Raw genomic sequence first — 24,045 nt, forward strand, 5'->3', positions numbered from 1 at the left:
CCCCCTGACTCCGGCCGCTCCACGGACCGCAGGGACTGTCCTACCGCTCCCCTTCACGCAACCATCAGAGAATCCTCTCAAAAACACAGACCCGATCAGGAGTGGCTTCCCCGCCTTTCCCCTGTGCCGAGAGGGATCCCGGTCGCCAACAACAAAGACGCTTCCCGCTCCCATCCCCCCGCCGGCCCGGGCTCGTCCCTCCCGCGCTGCGGCTCCCGGCCTAGCGCCCCCTCCCCGAGCCGGGCTGCGGCGTCCCCAAACCCCGAGGCCGCACGCACCTGCACCTGAGCGGCCCGGGCCGAAGCGCCGGGCAGAAGAGGTCGAGAGAGAACCGCAGCCGACGCGCTGTCCTCCACAAGGCGAGATCCGCGCTCCGGGCGCCGTCCGACTCTCTCGGCCTGCAGACTGGCCCGACAGAGGAGCGGGGACCAGGGCTGCAGCCCCCGGCGCCGGGGCGAAGAAGGACGGCGGCGCCCCAGGGGCCCCGCTCGCGCTCCCGAGTCTCGCCTCGCGCCGGCCCTGCTCCTCCACAAGAGCTCGCGTTCTGCTGACTAACGGCCCCGGTGCGGGGCGCTGGAGCGGCCGCCGCTGCCCGTCGGTTGCTCTCGGGCCTCACGTCCCGCGCGGCCGTGGTCGCAGCCGCCGCCGCCACCGGCTCCCTTTCTGGCACTGCAGACACCACCCAGACCCAGCCAGGTCTTCCTTCTCTTTAATCCTGCTTTCTTTGCTCCTCCTCAGCCTGCCAAGCGCGAGGCTCGTTCCGGTAGCGGGAGGAAGACTGGAGGGGAACCGAGGGGACGAGCACAATCCCCACTGAGCCAGGAGTTGGCCACTGACTGGAGGAAGGTGCCAAAGCTGACCCCGGCTCCAGCCTGCTAGCGGGCGGGGGGAGAGACGGAGCCCAGCCTTGCCTCACTTCCACCAATCACAGGCCGCCCGGCAGGGTGGGAGGCGCTCTGAGCTCCAGGAGAGGCTGAGCTCGCTCAGCAGGAGGCGGGGATTGCGGAAAAGAAGAACCAATAGGAACAAAGGTTCCCCGCCCCTTTGATTTGATGGACTACACATTCGGGCCAATGGGGGAATTCTCATTTCGAAGAAAGCGGGACTTGTTCTCCGGGTTTGAGAAAGAGGCTGCGCGGAGCCGGAGGGGTGAGGCTGCGCCGCGTGGAGTGGCTTGGCTTAACAGCAGGGAGGGCAGAGCGATGCTCTTTGACCTCCCAGAAGAGTCACGTGGGCTGACCCAGAGCCGGGGCGGAAAGGCTGCGTTAGTTTCTTCCGGGTCATTGACAGAAGCGTCAATTCCTGGGAGTAGATCGTTGGTTTTCTTTCCCCTCATCCTTTTGCCTGCTCCCGGCGAGGGGTGGCTTTGATTTCGGCGATGAGCTCCCAGAAAGGCAACGTGGCTCGTTCCAGACCTCAGAAGCACCAGAATACGTTTAGCTTCAAAAATGACAAGTTCGATAAAAGTGTGCAGACCAAGGTAGGAACCTGCCTGTTGCACGGTCTTTGACTCCAGGAAGGAATGGCTCACTGGAGAGGGGAGAGAGGAAATGAGAGGAGTCGGCTGGGGCGAGTGTGGACCGCAGCCCAGAGTTAGTCTTGGCTGCAGTGCAACTCTTTCTAAAATGTTATTCTCACGCCCTTTCTTTGACCTGGACATGTTGTCTCCTGGTAAATATTTGATGGTCAGCACACTTAACTAATTAAACAGAGTGAACAGGAGCCTAATGAAATCTAAGGTGCAGATGGGGCAGTTACGTCGTTCAGCGTTCCCATCTGGATCAAATTAGCAGAGGGAAACGAGGATTGTGGCATGAGTGGCTCTTTCAAATTTTACACCAAGTTTATGCAGCTACGATTTTTTTTTCCCAAAAACCCCAAGCCCATAGAGGAAATGTGAATGATTAAGCTGTCTTAGGCTGTCCTCACTAGTATTGTGTGAAATTTCTGTTTTGTAACAATTGTTTTGAAGATAAAAATATTTGGTTAATGTAAAAATACTTGTTTTGCTGTTTATCTTTAGCAGGACTTCTGTAAAATCCTGCTAAAAAATTCAGACTGTCTAGATAGCCAGAGGACTTGGGTTGTATATAAGTACTAATTTGCAGGCCGGGCGCCGTGGCTCAAAGTGCTGTAATCCCAGCACTTTGGGAGGCCGAAGCGGGTGGATCACCTGAGGTCTGGAGTTCGAGAACGACCTGGTCAACATGGCGAAACTCCATCTGTACTAAAAATACAAAAATTAGCCGGGCGTGGTGCTGGCGCTTGTAATCTCAGCACTTTGGGAGGCCGAGGTGGTGGGCGGATCACCTGAGGTCAGGAGTTCGAGAACGACCTGGCCAACATGGCGAAACTCCCAATCTGCTAAAAATACAAAAATTAGCCGACGTGGTGACGGGTGCCGGTAATCCCAGCTACTCGGGAGGCTGAGGCAGGGGAATCGCTTGAACCCTGGAGGCAGTGGTTGCAGTGAGCTGAGATCACATCACTGCACTCCTGGGCGACAGAGCAAGACCCCGTCTCAAAAAACAAAAACAAAAAACTACTAATTTGCTGTTTGCTGTGAATCTCTCTCCCTGTCTCCATAGCTGTATGGAGAGAAAATCATTGACAACAGGGGCATATTAGGGGCCAGCATCACTCAGATAAACCTAATATTCACAAAAGTTATGGAGCTCAAATTTACTAGGTGTGCGGCTTGAGTGAGTTGTATAATATTTAATTTCTCTGAGCCTTACTTTGGTCTCAAATGCAAATTTGTCAGGGTTGTTGGGAGGCGAAACCATATGATTATGCATAAATGGCCTAGGTCATAGTAAGTGTTCAATAAGTGATTAATTTCCCAACATTTATTGGGAAAGCAAAGTCATCTGTTTTTGGTAACCTGTGATCTCCTTTTCCTTTCCTCTTTCTTTCTTTGCTTATTCTACAAATATTTAATAAGCACCTTCCGTGTGCAAGGCCCTGTGTTCATAGGTATACCGTGTTCAAAAGAGCTGACTCTCCCTTCACGGAGCTTATAGTTTCTAGGTGATATGGGCAAAAAGAAAGCAGAAAGATAAGTAAATACAAATTATGATAAATATTGGTGAAGGGCAACACAGCTCAGTAAGGGAGAATAAGGAAGAATATTTTAAATTAAGTGCTCTCCTTTCCCCCACTTAGGTTGAGAGGTTTTTCAGAATGAAAACCTGAAGCAACATTTGGGAAGACTTTCCCAAGTTTGCTCCCATTATCAATAGGTAAACCAGAATAAAAATTAAAAGCTGCACTATTCCAAATAGATGTCTGCGTCTTGTGTATTCTTACCCTAAGGTTGTGCACAAACATTTGCTTTTGATTGTTTTTCATGACTGTTTTCGTAAAAAGCAGTTTTAATGAGTATTTAACTATAGTGTAGCTTCTCCTACTTGTACTTTTCATTGTGCATTTTCTTGGTGTTATCTAATAACTATGTCATTCTGGTCCTAAATGTTTTCCTGGGTCTCAGGTTCAGTCACTAAGTTGCATTTGACCATTTTTATCTTTTTATCTTTAATTCCTTTCCCTCTTTTAAGTTATGAAAAAGTCTCATTTGTTAATCAGGAGGACCACCAGGCCACTTCATTATTGAAGGTTCTGACAAAAACAACACAAAATATTTTACTGAGGAAAAATCATTCGGTTGATTGTTCATCTGTGTAATGAATAGCTAATAATTGTCTGTGATCATAACAGATTCTTGCATCTGCTATGAGTAGCCATCTAAAGCCAAGACTTTGTCAGAAGCATCTGATCCTAACTTTGTGCCTGTTCTTTACACTGGAAAGCTATTTGATCTGGTGACATCTAACAAAGGAGTGATAAAAAATGCACGGTTCTCTGTAACTCCCCATAAAGCAAGCTTGTCCAACATATGGTGCAGGGCGTCTTTGAATGCAACCCAACACAAATTCGTAAATTTTCTTAAAACATTATGAGATTTTTTTGTGATTTTTTTTTTTAAGCTCATCAGTTGTCATTAGTGTTAGTGTATTTTATGTGTGGCCCAAGACAATTCTTCCAGTATGGCCCAGAGAAGCCAAAAGATTGGACACCCCTGCCTTAGAGGACTGTAGTAACAATTGACTACTTGTATTAAATACTTTATGATTTGGTAGGGGTCCTACATGATAGTTTTTCTTTTCCTCCTCTGCCAAGCAGTTTGTTAGGACTCACTGCAATTAGAAGTTGGATAATTACAGATGTTTTATTGGAAGTTTATATAGGTAAAGCACTCATTCTCAAAAGGACACAGATGATAGCTTTCTTCATATGCTTGAATATACTCTAGAAAAGGAGAGTATATTCAAATTTTGTGCCATTTCAAATGGCCAAACTTGGACCAGGGAATCAAAGTAACAAAAATAGGTTTCAGCTCAATATGAGGGAATTATCTGACAGTGAAGGGGCTTGCACCGGGATTTGTAACCTCCTCTTCCCTGGGGTTATTTAAAAGAGGTCCCTCTGGCCATTGGTCACCGGTACCCTCAAATGACTTATGGGGATTGGGAGGGTCGGCAGTGGGAATAGGTTTAAATCTTTTCTAGTCATTTAGTACTAAGATGTTGAGCAGATCAAGGCAGCCTTCTTTCCCTTACTGGAAAGGCAGTGATGTCCAACGAAAAGAGCATTGGACTAAGAGAAAAGAGCCATTCCTTAGCCCCAGTTCTGTCATTTGTTTTGCTTGATGATGTCAGGCAATTTACCTATAGCTTTTAATCTATGATACTGGGTTAGTACTATCTCTTGTCTTACTTTCCTCTGAGGATTGCTACAGAGATCATTACAAAAATTATTATTATTATTATTTTTTTTTTTGAGACAGAGTCTCGCTCTCTCGCCCAGGCTGGAGTGCAGTGGCGTGATATGGATCACCACAACCTCCACCTCCCGGGTTCAAGTGATTCTCTTGTCTCAGCCTCCCAAGTAGCTGGGATTTCAGGGGCACGCAACCATGCCTGGCTAATTTTTGTATTTTTAGTAGAGACGGGGTTTCACTATGTTGGCCAGGTTGGTCACTCCTGACCTCAAGCGATCTGCCCACCTTGGCCTCCCAAAGTGCTGGGATTACAGGTGTGAGCCACCGTACCCAGCTACAAAAATATTTTTAAGAATAAGAACTAAGAATAAAGCCCATAATAATTTATGTGGCCCTGCAGTTGATCAAAGCCTAAAAAAATTAATTAGAAAAGAAATGCATGCTTGTTGAAGAATACTGAAACAATAGAGAAGTATATAAGGTACTGTATAAAAGTGAAAGTCTCTGTTCCCAGTTTTAGTCCTGTTCAGATATAGTCACTGTTAACACTTTGATGTGTACATTTCTAGATATCTCTGTATGATACAGTGCATATGTAATAAAATACATCTTTTCCCTTCTCATTCAGTAAAGTGGATGTGTCAGAACAGAAAGATTAAGCTTATTTTTTAAATGGCTGTGTAATATTATACAGCACAAATGTGGATTAGCTTATTTAACTACTTTCCTATTAATAAACATTGAGTTGTTTTCAGTTTTGCACTATGCCAAAAAGGCCGCAGTGAAATTCTGGTATTCCTGTCTGTATTCCACATGTGTTATCTGGTACCAAACATTGTGCTAGATATTGGAAGTATAGGGTTGAGCGAAATATACAGTCACAGTCTTAATTGAAGCTTGTGATTTGGTGGGAGAAGTGACAGGCATTAATCAAATAATCTTTCAAGTATGTTAATACTACAGCAGTAAGAGCTATGAAAGAACGGTCTAGGGAGTCCTGAGAGTATCTATAATAGCATGAAGTCTTGATTACGTTTGGAGGGTTAAGGAAAGTGCCCCAAAAATCAGAAGGATGAGTAACATTAAACTAAATGGAGGAGCATCTGTCATCCTTTTGAGGATGCTATTAATAATATATATATAGTCAGTATTGTTTTTAATAGCATTTCCCAAAATATATTTCTTAGAGCCCCAAGGTCATGTATCTTCTTCATAGGGCAGGAGAAAATTTCATGATCAAATCACTTTGGAAATACTGTATACTAGATCTCACTTTTAGAGGTGGGTTGTAGTATACATTGGAATAAATCAATGTTTTGCAGTTAAAAAATTATTCAACCAAAACTTGCTTGGCTATGGAACGCTTTGATTTACATAATACCTATTGAACTAATTTGTTGTGGAGCTCACTAATTTTAGGAAACTATAGTCTTCATCTTGATACGGAGATGGAAAATGGAAGTCTATGGGTGTACTCTAAATAATTTTGGAAATATAGTTTTATTAATACAAGTTGAGTATTATTTATCTGAAATGCTTAGGACCAGAGTGTTCTGGATTTCAGATTTTTTCAGATTTTGGAATATTTACATTATATCAGTTTAGACTCTTTAATCCAAAATGTTCCAACAGGTATTTCCTTTGAACATGATATAGGTGCTCAAAAAGTTTTAGATTTCAGATTTTTTGGATTAGGGATACTCAACCTGTTATAGCTAATATTTGTGTACTTAAGTGTATTAGGCACTATGTTTAGGCACTATGTATACTTGCTATACATTATCTATAATAATTTCATCTTCAAAGTAACCCTAAGATAGATGCAAAATGATCCCATTTTACATATTGGGAAATTAGGGCTTAGAGGTGAATGACATGCCCAGAGTTACATAATTAGCACATGCTTCTTCATTGGTTGGATGGGATCTGTGGGAGGACACTTCAAAGGGCAAGTAAATCAAAAGCCCTCCATGTGTATGTGTGATTTTAAAATATATATGTACTGTATTTTTGGGTGTAATAGAAGCAGTGTGACACCAGATTAGGGTCAGAACAGAAATGAGTGTGGTTTATTGCCACCGATACTAAACATTGCCTGTTTGAAATGTTCTAGGGAGAGTCTTTCCTCATGAGGTGTGGCCCCTGGAGTATCACATGCCATACATGTGGGCTGGTTGGGGTGGATCTCATCTCATCAGCCTGGGCTCTGTAGCAGAGGCTCCTTTTGCTGACTTAATGTGAAAGTAGATACTAATTTAGTCCATTTTCTTGGCTCCTGATTTAGGCAGAAAGCTGTCAAGTTTAAGATTAGTTATGATTGCATTTATACAGCAGAACAGGATTCTGTGTTTACACACTTTTATTCACAGTTGTCAAAAATGGGGAAAACCTCCAAATATCTATCAACGGGAGAATATATATAAGCCAATTGTGGCAGAGGCATGCAATGGAATACTACTCTGCTATTTTAAAAAAAAGAAACACTGATACAAGCAAAGCAGATGAATCTTGGAAACATTAATGTGGAGGGAAACAAACCAGATACAAAAGAGCATACTATGTGATTCCATCTATAGAGACCAGAAAGGCACAAGAAAACTTTCTGGAGTGGCAGGAGCAGTGAAGATTATAAGAGCAAATATATTAAAACTCATTAAATTGTACGTTTAAGGCCTATGCATGACATTGATATAAATTTTACCTCAGTCAAAAATAGGCAAACAAACAAACAAAAAAAACCAAGAAGGCCGGGCACAGTGGCTCATGCCTGTAATCGCAGCACTTTGGGAGGCCAAGGCAGGCAGATCACTTGAGGTCAGGAGTTTGCAAACAGCTTGGCCAACATGGTAAAACCTCGTCTTTACTAAAAATACAAAAATTAGCCAGGCGTGGTGGTGGGTGCCTGTAATCCCAGCTATTTGGGAGGCTCAGGCAGGGGAACCACTTGAACCCAGGAGGCAGAGGTTGCAGTGAGCTGAGATCGTGCCACTGCACTCCAGCCTGGGCCACAGGGAGGGAGAAAAAATAGGTATTACAGGCAAAGGACTGATGAACCACCTAGATGTTTTAAAGTTCTGTTTTTGTTTGCTTGCCTTTTGTTTTGGGAAAGTTGAAGGAACACTAATTATATTAGTGTTCCTATTTTAAAAGACAACTATTTTATTCTTCAGAAATAAAAACAAGTTAACATTCTAACAGATATTGAATATCTCAGCTAACCACAAGTCACAATAATTCTAATTGTCTTTTCATCTTTACCTTTTTGTAAGTCTTTATTTGCAAACTCTAGTCATGATGTTTGAGTTTGTCTCCCTGTGGAGCAGGGGTCCCCAACCCCCAACCCCCGCATCGGTCTATGGCCTGTCAGGAACTGGGCCACACAGCAGGAGTTGAACTGCAGGTGAGTGAGTTAAGCTTCATCTGTATTTACAGCCACTCCCCAACTCTCACATTACCACCTGAGTTCTGCCTCCTGTCAGATCAGCTCTGGCATTAGATTCTCATAGGAGTGTGAACCCTATTGTGAACTGCACATGGGAGAGATTTAGGCCGTGTGCTCCTTATGAGAATCTAATGCCTGATGATCTGTCACTGTCTCCCATCACCCCCAGATGGGACCGTCTAGTTGCAGGAAAAAAGCTAGGGCTCCCAATGATTCTACATTATGGTTGTATAATTATTTCATTATATATTACAATGTAATAATAATGTAAATAAAGTGTACAATAAATGTAATGCACTTGAATCATCCCAAAGCCACCCTGATCCCCCACCCCCACCCTAGTCCATGAAAAAATTGTCTTCCACAAACCCCGTTTCTGGTGCCAAAAAGGTTGGGGACTACTGCTGTTGAGTAAAGATGATCATTACAAAGTAGATTTTGTATATAAGGTACTGAGCCTGGGTACTGATTTTTTTCTAGTTTCAGATAAAGTTGTAATCCTAATTTCGTGGGTTGTGATGCCTGACACTGTAAAATGAATGAATAAACTTTGCTGTGGGAAAAACCTTTACTGTACTATTTGTCCAGGTAGCTTGGTATCAGTTGTTAGGGTCTTTGTCCTGTCTCCCCATGCCCAGAGATGTTGAGCTTTAAGGAATAGACCCAGATTGGTTCATGTAATCCCTGGTGTGAGGAATTTTAGTGTGAGTGGTGAAGTGCCAGTCATGGGAATAAGTGTTATTTCTCAGCCAATGGGCATCAGCAATTAACGGTAGCCACTGAGCAAAGCAGTTGGCCAGACATAGAATCTACCATAGATCTGAATTGACCATCTCTGACGTTCTACAGATGATTCTAGTGTTATAGAGGTCACCCTCTTTTATCTTTCTCCAAATTGAGAAATATTCTTTGATATGTTTCCCAGTGCTATTAAATGAGTTTATGTTAAATGTATTCCCTCCTCCATTGATTTGTTTTAAATTTAACATATTTTTTCAAGTGACAAGATAATTTGTGGTGTGCTAGGCATTATGATATACATAATATTATACCTAATAGTGCTAGTGAAGCTCTTTACTTTTCCTTTGTGCCCTTTTCAATGCTTTGAAGAATTGTAATCCATACTATTGTTTACCTTTTATTTTCTCTTCTCTCTTTCACACAGCATAATTTCATCTATGCTTGGGGATGTTCCATATACTTAGATTCCCAGGTTGCTTCCACTTGAAGCTAATAAAGCATGTTTCTTTTTTCTTTTCTTTTTTTTTTTTTTTTGAGACTGAATCTCTGTCACCAGGCTGGAGTGCAGCGGTGCAATCTCGGCTGACTGCAATCTCCACCTCCCGGGTTCAAGCACTTCTCCTGCCTCAGCCTCCCAAGTAGCTGGGATTACAGGTGCACATCACCACACCCAGCTAATTTTTGTAGTTTTTAGTAGAGACAGGGTTTCACCATGCTGGCCAGGACAGTCTCGATCTCTTGACCTCGTGATCTGCCTGCCTTGGCCTCCCAAAGTGTCAGGATTACAGGTGTAAGCCACCATGCCCAGCCTAAAGCATGTTTCTTAATGTTGAGGCCTGATATAATTTTTTTGTGTGCATTAATCATATATTTTAGGTACTTCATTTTATGTCTAATACATGACAGTAAGTATAGTACTATTCCCCATAGTAGAGCAAATCAAGACAAATTAATTTCAGCTGTTTTTAGGGAATAGTATTATACTTATTGTTGGATTAATTATGACATTTTAGAATTGTATCACCAGTATTTGTTTCTACATAAATTCACGCTTAGAAACAGACTATTCTGCAAATTCTTCATTCAGGTAAATTCATTAATCTAAAAGAAAGTTGTAATTAATATGAATTCACCCCCAAATGGGCCATTTTCCTTTTAGAGAAACACTATAGTAGGGAGGGGCATAGTTAGACACAAAACCTTGGGGTTGAGAGTTACAAGCTGTGGCATTTGTTATTTTAAGCCTCAGGACTCCACACCTGCAAAAATGTTACTGTGAGGTCACAGGCAGGTATACAGTGAATCCTGCATGTCCTCAGAACACCCCGGCTGCCAGCTCACTTCAACCTCAATGGCTGGTGCTGTTTTTCACATCTTCACTTTTGTGAAAGGAAGAAATGAAATAAGGAGGGGATAAAGGAATAGCTGACATGCCTAAGATTCTTTTCTTAGATTTTTCTTATCACTCCAGACCAAATAGCACTTAAATATATTGAATGTGTAAAACAAAAAAAAATTGTAAGCCCCTCAGCCAACTTAATGGACCCCCCCTTTCAGCCAAGGGGACCTCAAAGAAACTTAGAAAATTAATTCAGGCCATGATGGGAAGTGGGGAACAGGTCAAGACATGCCTCATCATACCCTTCTCCATTTGGAGTCTAGACACAACTGACCAGCAGTAACATTAAAATAGAGATCTTAAGACTAACAAAACAGACTCTGTAGTAGTAAGATACCAACTTACAACCTGACTCTAGTGTAGTATCACATGACAGATAGCAGGCCCTGAAGGAAATCAAAGTATTTTTCCGGAAAATATATTTCTTTTGACATATTTAAAATAGCCCTGCAAAGCTGTGTTTTGTGGGGGGAAATTTGCATTCTGTAGAGAATCTCCTTCCCCTTAGGAGAGTCTGACACCTTTTAAGGTCTTTTAAGAGACATTCACTGGCTATTCTCTCTGAAGCCTGCTACCTGGAGGCTTCATCTACATGACAAGAACCTTGACTTCCACAACTCCTTTATCTAAAGGCAAGCATTTCTTTATGCTGTATTCAATTGTTCAGGCAGAGCTGAACTCTTTCAACCAATTGCCAGTCAGGAAATCTTTGAATCCACGTATGATCTGGAAGCCTCCCCCACCTCCCTTCCCTACAAGATGTCCTGCCTTTCCAGGCTAAACCAATGTGTACCTTACATACAGTGATTTATGTGTTAGCCTGTAACTTCTGTCTTCCTAAAATGTACAAAACCAAACTGTATCCCAACCAGCCCATCTTGGGTACTTGTTCCCAGGACTTCCTGAGACTGAGTCATGGGCCATGGTCCTTAACCTTTGCCAAATAAACCTCTAAATTGATTGAGACCTGTCTCAAATTCTTTTTGGTTTACAAATGAAGTAAATAAACATTCCTTTTTTTTACTGGTCTGATGTGTGCAAGGCACTGTCCATGAAGGTAATTAGCATTAGGATTCTTTAGTTGCTAACTTAAGCAGAAAGGGAATTTATTGGAAAGATACTGAACTACTCTCTTGAAACTTCTAAAAGGCATTTATTTGTTTTGGTTGGCTTTTTATTTTTATTATTATTATTATTATTATTTTGAAACAGAGTCTTGCTCTGTCGCCCAGGCTAGAGTGTAGTGGCGCAATCTTGGCTCACTGCAACCTCTGCCTCCCGTGTTCAAGCGATTCTCCTAGCTCAGCCTCCCGAGTAGCTAGGACTACAGGCGCCCACCACGGCTTCTGGCTAATTTTTGTATTTTTAGTAGAGACACGGTTTCACCATCTTGGCCAGGCTGGTCTCGAACTTCTGACCTTGTGATCCACCTGCCTCAGTCTCCCAAAGTGCTGGGATTACAGGCATGAGCCACTGTGCCTGGCTGGTTGGTGTTTTAATGTCCTAGATTCCCAGATCATTCATTATTACTTTTCCCTATTTGGTTTGTACATACCCTAACCCGATGCAATCTTCCAACCTTTCAATGCTCCCTCCCCTAATGCTTCCACTTTACCTTCCACAATTTATAGTCTGTTGTCATGAAATAGAGACATAGTGTTGAATATAAAATGTCTTTCACTTTCTTGCCCTACCTGGCTATTCCTGGGAGCACTGTTTCCCTGTAATCCTCTTAAGTGATGATGTATTTTCACCCCACATCTTTACCACCCCTCTCCCATGTAGAACCATTTCTCCCATTTGCTGTGTTTGTTTCTCCTTACTCAAAAACTGTAGCTCCTCAGAAATACATGCTGTCAGACTACTGTACTCTCCAGATGTGTACTAAACTCCTAGTTACACCTTCTCATTAGTACCTGGGCTTGCTACCTTTCCACAGTTCCTGTCATCATACTTAGTAATTGCTACATACACATGGATAATCTGTCCAACATCTGACATCTCATTGCCACCTCAGAAGTCTACCCTCATGGTCAGACCACAGACTTGCTCCTCACTGGTAACTGCTGTACTTACAAAGTTTTTAAAAGACTGGGCCAGGCGTCATGGCTCACGCCTGTAATCCCAGCACTTTGGGAGGCTGAGGCGGGCAGATTACAAGGTCAGGAGTTTGAGACCAGCCTGGCCAACATAGTGAAACTCCATCTCTACTAAAGATACAAAAAAATTAGCTGGGCGTGGTGGCGCACGCCTGTAACCCCACCTACTCGGGAGGCTGGAGTGGGAGAATTGCATGAACCCAGTAGGCAGAGGTTGCAGTGAGCTGAGGTCGCGCCGCTGCACTCCAGCCTGGGCAACAGTGCGAGACTCCGTCTCAAAAAAAGACTGACCACCATCCATCTGGTTTCCATATCCCTCAGATAATATTTATTATCCCCATTGGGTAGTCCTGTCCATTAGCCCTTCTACTTTTTACTGTACTTCATTCATGTCTTGATTTCCCTGCTTTTCTATTTTATTTTTATTTTTTTGAGACAAGAGTCTCTCCCTGTTGCCAGACTGGAGTACAATGGCATGATCTCAAAGCTCACTGCAATTTCCGCCTCCTGGGTTCAAGTGATCCTCCTGCTTCAGCCTCCCAAGTAGCTGGGATTACAGGCATATGCCACCATGCCTGGCTAATTTTATATTTTTAGTAGAGATGGGTTTTCTCCATGTTGGTCAGGTTGCTCTCGAACTCCTGACCTTACGTGATCTGCCCACTTCGGCCTCCCAAAGTACTGGGATTATAGGCATGAGACACGGCGCCCAGCCCTTCCCTGCTTTTCTAGTTTGGAGCCTATGTTTCATCAGTGTAACTGTTCTTTTGCATATACCCCAGCTCCCTTGTCCATCTTTCCCTCTGTGGTACTCAGCTGACAGAACCTCACTCTGCTTAGATTCAGCTTTTTATTAAACCACCACCACATCTATCAAACTACCAATGTCTGTACCCATATATTTTATTTTATTATTACCGTAGATGAAATGCCTGTCTGTCCCTGAGGCTAGCCGCTCCACAACACCCTGGAGCCCATCTTGCCTACCTAAGGATTTAATGTGTAAATTTCCTTAGATTGTTCATGCTTTCTTGCATCCTCAATCTTTCCATCTCTAATGGGTTATTACAATTCCTATTAAAACACTCCCTAGATAGAACAAATGTTAACCTTTAAGTCGTGGCTTTTGGGGACAGATACAGGTACCCAGATGACCAGGCTCTTTTCAGAAATAGTATTAGTGGATGTGAAAAAGCATTCCAAAAGATCCTCTTAACTGTTTAAATATACAAAGCAACTTCAGATAATCCTTCTTTGGGCTGAAAGAAATCAGTGTGATTTGATTTTCTAACAGTGATTAATTTGGTCCCTGTAGGGTTTTTTGGCTTCTAAAAATATCAAGTGAACTTAGACTTTCCCATAGCTTTGGAGTTGATTTTCTCAATCTTAGTCCTAATTCTTTTCCAATTTATCTGCTTATTCTTGAGGTGGAATGACATTTTTAGAACTTTATGGCAAACATTTTCTTTGATATTTTCTCAGATGTATTTTTAGTTAGAAGAGTTGGAGCTACATTCTAAAATGTTAATAACTCAAATTGCCCTTTTGTAACTAACTTGTATGACGCATTTTCTGTTTTGCTTTTGTTTTTGCAGAGTCTTATGTCATAGAGAAGTATTTCTTCTTGTAGTTGATGGAGTTATGTATATGTAATAATTTTCAAATGATGGTCCATCAGCAGTAGAATTCAATTACAACTTTACACTAATCAGACCCAGTTTTGGAGGTCAGCTGATATTGTAGGCCATTCCCAGCATCATGGATATGAAATGCCAAGCTAAGCTAGGGATTATTTTAAATGCTTTGTTGTTCTGAGAATATTTATATAGGTAGCTTACATCAGGTGTCTGTCTTGTTTATTTTTAAATGACTCATGCCACTGAAGTCATCAATTTGAGTAATATATTTGACATCATGGTATATACTTATATATGTGAATGTTCAATATACCATCATTAGTCTTTATCATAAGGCACTATAGTAATAGGATGTCATGTTTCCCATAAACTTGAATGACATAATAATGCTAAATCTGGTTTTCAGTAAAACTAGAATAGTCATGTGTGGTAAGTTGTCATCTATTATTGATATAAAATAGTATTGTGGTTACTTTTACATATGTAACACTGTTGCTTGAATTTAAACGCACCAATACAGAACAATGAGCAGTTCTTTGACTCTCATATGATGATTCAATGTCAGCTAGTCCTTAGTATATTAAAAAAAAATTCCTGGCTTACTGTGGTAGTTAATTCTAATTTTAATGTGTCTCTAGGGACACATTTATTAAGGTCTTTTTTTCACTGCCCAGTAAGAAAAGTCAGTCAAATTTAACTGAGGTATTTTTCTGATTCAAAATGGCTGACTGAACATGTACTTAAAATTTTCCTTTTCTTGGCTGGGCACGGTGGCTCAGGCCTGTAATCCCAGCACTCTGGGAGGCCAAGGCGGGTGGATCACTTGAGGTCAGAAGTTCAAGACCAGCCTGATCAACATGGTGAAACCCCGTCCCTACTAAAAATACAAAATTAGCCATGCATGTTGGTACACGCCTATAATCCCAGCTACTTGGGAGGCTGAGGCAGGAGTTTTCTTTTTCCCCAAATCTCAGTAAGAAGAAAAAGAAAGAAAAAAAGAACTATGATACCAAAAAACTGAAGAAGGTTCTGTCGGCAGAAAGCAGCATTAAGGAGAGCAGGACAAAGACAGGTCCCTTCTCTGAAGCTGGAGGAGACGGTGGACTCCGTTGTCCAATCAGACTCTCTTGGGAAAAAATATAGGGAGGCAAAATTCGAAGAAAAGGAACATATAGCTGAAAGAGACTGTTTTAATCAGTCAGTAGCTTCTGATAAAGGCCAGATTATCTATAAGAAATGAACAAGCTGTTTTTTTATATATCTGAATGTAGCGAACTTTGTAACATATACATTGAGCAGTTAAACAAAAAAGCAAAATAAGTTCTACTTTTATTTTAAAAATTAAGAAAACTAAAATATGGAGAGGATTAGATTTATACAACTAAACAGTGTATGAATTTACAACATAATATGGGTGGAAGTTAAGGTTTTTTCAGTAAAACTCTAGAATAATGCCAAGATAGAAGAACAACTTTCTAAAGTGGGGAAATGCCATGAAAGAGAAAGGCAGAGCAGTATACCTGATCCCTGTTGGTCTTAGAGCTTAACAAAGAAACCCTTGTGCTTAGAAGCAAAATGCTTCCTGTGTATACTAAAGCAAAGCCATAGCTCTTAATTTTTAGTCTATCAACAGAGCCAGGGATTGTATAATTAATATCTGAATTCACTTCCAAAGCAATAGTGATTCCCAATTCTGCTTTAGTAATGCATTCTATAGCTACAGCTCTTTAATCACTAGCAGCACTGTCCATTAGACCTTTCTGTGATAGAAATATGCCCGATAATTGCTATCCATTTTGGTAGCCAGTAACCACATGTCCCTATCGAGCAGTTGAAATACAACCAGCACAACTGGGGAATTTTAATTTTATTTAATTTTAGTTCAATTTAAATAACCAAATGTGAATACTGGTTACCATATTGGATAATGTAGATTTAGGCCCTCATTTATAAATATGAGCTAAGCAGACTAAACTTTTTAGGAAAATAGAAACCATGAAACGCATGCTAGAAACCCTCCCATGCCCAGTTAAAAGAAGTAATGTAAGTCACAGAAGAGTACTTTTAAAAACCCGAAACCCGAAGTATCCTAAATTATATCCTTAATGATTCAAATAGCTTTCAAAGTCCAAAAACCAGCAAACACTGCTGTTGAAAAAAAAAAAAAAAAGAATCCTGTGACATTGCTTAAAAACTACCACTGTGGTTGTAGAAATGTAAACATCTTAATAGAAAGGCTGAATAGGACAAGGTTAAAGACTAAATTAGTGATTTGGGAGATCAAGCCAATGGGCTTGTCTAAAACCTAGTCAAAAAGGTCAAAGTGATAAAAATTATGAAATAAAATTTGATATTTGGAGGCTCAAGCTAAGAAAGCTGCTCTGTCTAAAGGAAATACAGAGGACATGGAAGGTAAGAAAGAAATGATAAAAAGAAAAAAAAAACTCCAAAGTTAAGGAAAATCTTAAGCCTTCAAGTAGAAGGGTTCTATCAAGTGCTTTCTAGGATTATTGTGGGAAAAAGATGTTACCTAGGCATATCATGGTGAGGTTGGTAAACTCCAGTGGTAAAGAGAAATTGCTACCCTCTTTCAGAGGAACAAAAGAGGTTAACTACAAAGCAACTGTAAGTAGGCATCAGACTTCTCATCTATTATCATAAAAAGTAGGGTAAGGTCTACAAAATACTGTAAAGGAGTATTTTGAATTTAGAATTTCTTATAGAGCTAAGCTATGGCTCGCTCATATGTCAGGGCAAAAAATCATCCAGGCTGAAAGTTTGTCAAAAAAAAAAAAAAAAAGTATACATTTAGGGGTGTACTCCAGAATATAAAAAGATGCGAGAGAAGAAACTGATGAACCAAGAACTTAGGAAAACTGGGTTAACTTTAAAAATGATTGACAATATGGTAGTGAAATTTAATGCTGTTGTTATATAGAATTATAAAAATAGAAGAGGTAAATCTTTTAGAAGAAAAAAAAGTAAACTCATAGTTCCAGGTTTCAACCAAACCTAGGGATTAAAAATAAATGCAAGCTAACGATCTTGTCTTGTTTGGGTGGTGGAGAAGCCACAAACAAGAAAAATCAGTATTGCCATCAAAATTTTAAAGTCTGAGTGCCTATCATTCTGGCCTTTGTAGTGTTAATAGTCTAGCTGGGAGATAAGACCAGTGTACAAGAAGCAATAGTAAGCAATCTAGTAATATTACTAAGACCTTCTTATGATAAAAAGCTTAAAATTAAAAATAGCTGATAAGTTCTTGAAGTAGATTTTTAGTTCATTAGTAAAGTGATATTTGAACTGTAGTATTATTTATATAATATAACATTAAAAACATGGGGTTTCTCCTCTCTGTAAAAAACAGTTAACTGGATTACTTTATTTTCTGTCCTTTATCAAGTTACTTGCATTTCATGGCCAGGCACAGTGGCTCATGCCTGTAATCCCAGCACTTTGGGAGGCCAAGGCGGGTGGATCACTTGAGGCTAGGAGTTTGAGACCAGCCTGGCCAACATGATGAAACTCCGACTCTAACTAAAAATACAAAAATTAGTAGAGCGTGATAGCACATTCCTGTGATCCCAGCTACTTGGGAGGCTGAGGCAGGACACTCGCTTGAACCCAGGAGGCGGAGGTTACAGTGAATCAAGATTCTGCCACTATACTCTAGCCTGGGCAACAGAATGAGGCTCCATCTCAAAAAAAAAAAAAAAAAAAAAAGGCAATGGCTTATGTGAATATCTGCACGAGCTGTCAGTTAGCCCTGTATCTATATGCCTCCTTCTCAATGCAAATTTTTCTAAAAGCTCACTTTGAAGAAATCAGTTAGTTAATTTCTTATTTTAAACACTATTTTAACTCTAAGAATATATCGCTTGCTGTTCAGATTTATAGAATGCACTGTGAGGAAGGGACTATGCATCATGAATCTTCTGAATCTTTGAGATGCTTAGCATAATGTGGAGTACATACTAGCTCATATTTTTTTGGATTGTTCCTGTAGACAATAAAGAGATGGTCATGATACAGACTGTACTTAATTCTAACCTGTGACACATTTTATAGTTTAATATGTTGGAAGGAGTCCTAAACTTGGAGTCAGGGCCACACCAGGAGTAGACTCTTCACATGAATACTGAGTCACTCTTTATATAACTGTGGGTGAGTTATACCAACTCTTTATAAGTTAGAATATCAATAAATAACAGTACCACTTATTTTCCTTCACACAAGGATGATTTGAGAATAAAATGAAAAGAATTATAGGACAAATTCAGATACAGCAAAAGTATGGAAATAAAAGGTAGTATTTTATTACAGGTAATTTGCATTCTTCATTAAGAATATATATTAATTTTATCCCTTAGATTTTTATATTCTTGTCATCAAAATCCTCTTTCTGCTGTTTCTAAGAGTGAGAAAATGCTCTCAACTGAAGTTAGGCAGGTCACATGTGAATACTGAGCTTTAAACCAAATGAATCATGGTACAATCTAATTTCTTCCTGATGTGAGTTGACTCCTGAATTCATTGTTACCATAAATAGGTTATTCTTGTGACATATTAATATGACCAGAGCGAGGCACCTAACTATCTTTGAGGAAGTTAGTTTTAAGATGGTCATTGTCCTCTTAAACCTGCCCCAAGTAAATGACTTACGAAGCAGATTTTTTTTAAAGACAAAATCATTTGGTTTGTGGACATTACCAATTATTATGTTTGTAAGACTTAACTCCATACATCCCTATTAGGAAATCTCATTCTTCTTTTTTGTTTAATACATGTTAAACAATAGTCCATCAGTGGTTTGTCTCTTTTAAGATCACTAACTTGGGGCATACCGTACCGGTTGGACAAGATCTCAAATGGTGACTAACTTTTAATGAGTGCTTATAAAAACATGTGTGTTGCCTCATGACACTACGCAATTGCTGCTTTAGTGGTGCTTTTTGCATTCCAGTTGAATTGTACATAGGTTGACCCATATTGCTCACCATTTAGTTAGATCTTCATTGTTTAGATCTCAGTATGTTGAAAATCTGGTGGAACAGCATCATAGAAAACTATATCCTCCTCTCTTAGAACGTTGCTTAGCAAAAATTATGTTTTGTTCTCTAAATGAACTTTTCCAACTTCGAAATTTTGTGACTTTTAAATAATGTATAATACTCTAATGTTATTCTAGGAACAAGCCAGCATGTTTGGCCTTATTTACAAAGCAGTTAATACCAGTGTTAGAATAAGTCAAAACACTGTACCAGTGAAAATGTGTGCTCTTCCAAGTAGTATATGTGTTTTATTTTAATATTTAGAAGATCTAAAAAGCTATAGGAACACATGTTCCACTTGTAACTTAATAGCATGCCTTAAACTTAAAGATATCTTTTTATGGATTCTGCCTCTGCTGCTTCTGATTAATTTTGTGACCTCAAGCAAATCTCTTAATTCTTTGAGCCTTGGGTTTCTCATCTGCAAAACGAGGATAATTATACCTACTCGTAGCCACAAGAATGTTGTAAAAATAGCAGGGAGAATTTTTATACAGAATTAGACATGTGGTTTGTAGATTTATGGTAGCGGTCTTTTGAATAAAAATTATTTAGTTTGCTATTATTTTTATAATAAAAACCAAAAGATTTATTTTATAATAAACTTTGTAGATAAATAATTCTTCCCTAAGAATGCTTTTGTCTGGACACCTGACCAAAGTACAGCCATGTTCCATGCACATAAAATCACTCAGACTTGAGTAAGCAGAAGAACATTGACCAGAAACATAAACAACCAAGCAGGGAGCTAAATGATAAGGATACTAGAAGATCTGAGAAGATAGAAACTCATGCATATAGCTATATTTCCTTTAATTTTCATGTGGATATTCTCTGTTGGAAGATAATGTTCCAGGTTCTCTATTCCCTGTTTTTCCCCAAAATACTTATTACTCTCCCGTTAATTATGATTTGCCACTTTCTGTATATGATGATGAAGGTATGGCTATGTGGACAGTAAAGACAGAAACAGGCCAGGCATGTTGGCTCACACCTGTAATCCCAACACTTTGGGAGACTGAGGTGGGAGGATTGCTTGAGCCCCAGGGGTTGGAGGCCAGCCTGGGCAACATAGTGACATAGTGAGACTCTGTCTCTACCAAAAAAAAAAAAAAATAGCCAGGCATGGTGGCACATGCCTGTGGTCCCAGCTACTAGGGAGGCTGAAGTGAAAGGATCACTTGAGCCTGGGAGGTGGAGGCTACAGTGAGCCGTGATCCCACCACTGCACTCTATCTGGGTGACAGAGCAAGACCCTGTCTCAAAAAAAAAAAAAAAAAAAAAAAGAAGACACAAACAAAGGTTGAGAATCACTGATCTAGAAATTACCCACATTTCTTAGCATGTTCCTCATTTTAGATTCACTAGCACATTTGGTCTGACCTTTGAACTTATAACTAAGGCAGAGGTAATTCAGTGGGAAGAGTGAGGAAGAAGGAATAGTCTCCCAGCCTTCGAGGTGTTTAGATTTGGCTTAAATTTCAGGAATAGGAATAAAGGCCAGAAACTACTGATGTAAACTTTATTTTTTCTGACCATGGAGGAAGTCAATCCAGAAAACAGCTGATTTCTATACAGTGCAGTACCCATGTCAATCCATGTCTGAATTAAGGGACTTTAGTCATACAGAGTGAGAATCTGGGAAAAATTACATCTGGGGGTGATGCCTTTTGATACATGATTTTGGAAAAGCTTCTTAAATGATAGCTCTTCTGGATTCCTGACTTATGCCTCTACCATATCTTTTCCTGTCAGTTCAGAGATTATTCTGGAGACTGTTTCTGCGTATGCTAGACTAATATATCAGATATCTGAAACAGTCTCCAGAATGTTTAGTCTGTAACTAAACAGTGTTTAGTCTGTAAACACTGTATGTTTCAAAGCTTTCTTTAAGTCACTTGTTTGGAGCTCAGAATTCATCACCCCAAAGAATCAGTGCTCTCAATGGTGAAATTAAAAATCAGTCTAAGATTTAGTTTCCAAAAGAAAGGCAGTATGGAATAGTGGGGCAAATGATGAAATTTGGAGTCAGAGGCATGGCCTTGAGCTCTGGTTGTAATATTTGGTAGATGTGTGATCTTGGACAGATTATTAAACCTGCCTGGATTTGTTTCTTCCTATATAAGATAGGAATAGTACTATTCATCCCTCAAGATAGTTGTAAGGAAATGATTTAATTAATTGTAAAAATTGATTTTTAAGCAGAAGGTACTATACACTTGTCAGCGATTTATTATTTCTCACCTACACTAACCAGTGTTGTTTAAACTATAAGAATCATAACTTTCTTTTTCAGGAAAAGTATATCACGTCCTTAATAGTATTCCCAGTAGCAGAGGTGAGATAGGGAACACATTTCTCTAGAAATGTCGGTTTGCTTTAGCTGCCTAGGGCAGTGGTTCTTAGACTTTGGTGTGCTTAAGGATCATCTGGAAAGCTTGTTTAAAATGCAGAATCCCAGGTGCCAGACATTCTTAATCAGTATATCTTAGGGTTGAGTCCAGGAATGATCATTCTTAACAAGACTCATCTGTGATTCTGATGTATGTGCTCCTCCAATCATACATGAAACTATTCTAGTAATTACCTTCTCCTGTATTTGATGCTCAGATCTGATACTCCAGTCTACATGAGTAGCTTTCCAAGGAGCACACACACTCAGTTTGTACACACTCAGTTTGTACAGTTTGTACACACTCAGTTTGCCTTGGGAAATGGTCGGGGGAGAAAGAGATTATTTTCATAGAAGCTCATTCTATCTGAACTCTTTCTTGGCATTAATCATACCTTGCTTGCTCTAGTGCACTCCCCATCCCTTAACTGTAGGTTGTCAAAGTGTTGTCTATACAACAGAAACTCCTGAGTTATAAAACCACAATCTCAGAAGGTAGGGCCTGGAAATCTGATTTTTGATATAGTCTTCAGTAGGGTCTTATGACACTAGAGATTGAGAACTGGCTTAACAGTTGCTCTTCTACAGAGTCATGACTTTGCCTCAGCTCTGTACTAATCATTTTCTGTGTAACCAATTATTGAATCTAGATCATTTCATCTTTATGAGACAATCTACGATAATAAAAAACAAAACAAAAAGAAGCAAACCCTGGGGAAAGAAGAGAATCTGACTTCCAGGGTTACTATCTTATTTGATTCAAATGTTCGGTTTTCAAGAAAAAAATCATAAGGCATAAAAGAAAAGGAAAATATGGCTCATTCAAAGGAAAAAAGTAAATCAACAGAAACTGCCTCTGAAAAAGAAGTGATGGTGGATCTATTAGAACTTTGAAATAGCTGTCCGAAAGATACTCAAAGAACTAAAGAAAGATGTGGAGAGAGTCAAGAAAATGATATATGAATAAAATGTAAATATCAATAAGGAAAAATCCTAAAAAGAAACCAAAAAGAAATTCTGGAGCTGAAAGTAGAGTAACTGAAGTGAAAAATTTACTAGAGAGATTCAAAGGCATTTTTGAGCAGCCAGAAGAAAGTATTTGTACACTTGAAGATAGGACAATGGAAATTGTCAAGTATGAGAAACATAAAAGAAAAGATTGGGAAAAAGTGAACAGAGTCTAAAGAATCTGTGGGATACCCTTAAGTGGACCAACTTAACATATTTTGGGGATTCCAGAAGGAGAAGAGAGAAAGTGGCAGAATATTTGAAGAAATACTGCCTGAAAACTTCCCAAACTTGGTGAAAAACATGAATGTAAACATCCAAGAAGCTCAAAGAACTCCAAGTTAGGTGAATTTAGAGACCCACATTGAGATACATTATAATCAAACTGTTGAAAACCAAAGACAAAGAATTTTGAAGGCAGCAGGAGAGAAGTGACTCATAATTTAGAATAATCCCCCTGTTATATGCAGGAGGAAATGTTCCAACTTTTTCCTACTACACAAATTTTACAGATAGATTTGTTCTTACCATAGATCTTAGCAATCTCAATGCACAATTTGTTTTTTCTAAGTTGAGAACTTTCACCTTTTCACTTAAAGGAACCACTCTACAACTTCTCTTTGGCATATCTGAATCGCTAGACTGCTCTTGGGCTTTGGGGCCATGTTACGTGTAATAGTAACTTAACACATGGCCAAGGAAGTTATATTCAGGAGATACTTTGTCCCCTGTAGAAACTAAAGATAACATCATAACATATGTCTTTGAGTTGCTTTTTGGAAACCTGGACTCCCACTAGATGGATCTGCTGGCGCATAGACCTCAGATAAGAGGGAACTGATAACTAAACTCTAACTGCTATTGTTTGTTCTAATTTTCTTTTTGAAGAGCCTTCAGAAGGTCATGCCCATAAGCCAGAGCTAACTTTTTTTTTTCTGATCCCAAATTTTTAGACAAAGTTTTACCTCCTTAACCAATCACCAACCAGAAAATATTTGAATCCACCTATGACCTGTGTGCTCCCATTTCAAGATGTCCCTCCTTTTTAGGTCAAGCCAGTGTACAATCTCCATATATTGATTTATGACTTTGCTTGTCACCCGCCTTTAAAAACCATTACCTGGGCTGGGCATGGTGGCTCATGCCTGTAATCCCAGCACTTTGAGGGGCCAAGGTGGGCAGATCACTTGAGGTCAGGAGTTTGAGACCAGCCTGGCCAACATAGTGAAACCCTGACTCTACTAAAAATACAAAAATTAGACAGGTGTTGTGCCAGGCACCTGTAATCCCAGCTGCTTGGGAGGCTGAGGCATGAGAATCACTTGAACTGCACTCTAGCCTGGGCAACAGAGCAGGACACTGTCTCAAAACAAACAAAACAAACACTGTCTCAAAACAAACAAACAAAAAATCCTTACCTGTAAGCCATCTGGGAGTTCAGGCATGAGCTGCCCAGTTCTCTTTGTTTGGCGTCTTGCAATAAATGCCTCACTTTC

The 24,045-nt window shown here is 40.0% G+C and overlaps 2 protein-coding genes across 19 annotated transcripts in view; one reads left to right on the forward strand and one right to left on the reverse strand.

The window, feature by feature from the left end:
* ABHD17B (abhydrolase domain containing 17B, depalmitoylase) overlaps nucleotides 1-411 on the reverse strand; it is a 50,250-nt gene extending 49,839 nt beyond the window's left edge. Inside the window, exon 1 of one of the 5 annotated variants that reach the window (XM_009456725.5) lies at nucleotides 279-411. The gene's annotated coding sequence lies outside the window, so the exon portion shown is untranslated. Of the gene's footprint in view, nucleotides 1-91; nucleotides 155-278 lie in introns of those variants that run through there. The other 4 variants (XM_054658141.2, XM_054658140.2, XM_054658142.1 and 1 more) reach the window with 4 other exon arrangements.
* A 496-nt stretch (nucleotides 412-907) lies between these two features.
* Nucleotides 908-24,045, forward strand: part of C9H9orf85 (chromosome 9 C9orf85 homolog) — a 74,663-nt gene continuing 51,525 nt past the window's right edge. For 8 of the 14 annotated variants that reach the window (XR_008537060.2, XR_008537059.2, XR_010148682.1 and 5 more), the window contains exon 1: nucleotides 1,122-1,480. Coding sequence is in view for 8 of the 14 variants with exons in the window: in XM_054658148.2 (XP_054514123.1) it covers nucleotides 1,379-1,480 (102 nt within the window). In the remaining 6 variants the exon portion in view is untranslated. Of the gene's footprint in view, nucleotides 1,481-8,049; nucleotides 8,181-24,045 lie in introns of all 14 variants that reach the window. The other 6 variants (XR_682244.5, XR_010148680.1, XM_001141582.6 and 3 more) reach the window with 3 other exon arrangements.

Source organism: Pan troglodytes, chromosome 11 (genome assembly GCF_028858775.2).
Source record: "Pan troglodytes isolate AG18354 chromosome 11, NHGRI_mPanTro3-v2.0_pri, whole genome shotgun sequence".
NCBI lineage: Eukaryota > Metazoa > Chordata > Mammalia > Primates > Hominidae > Pan > Pan troglodytes.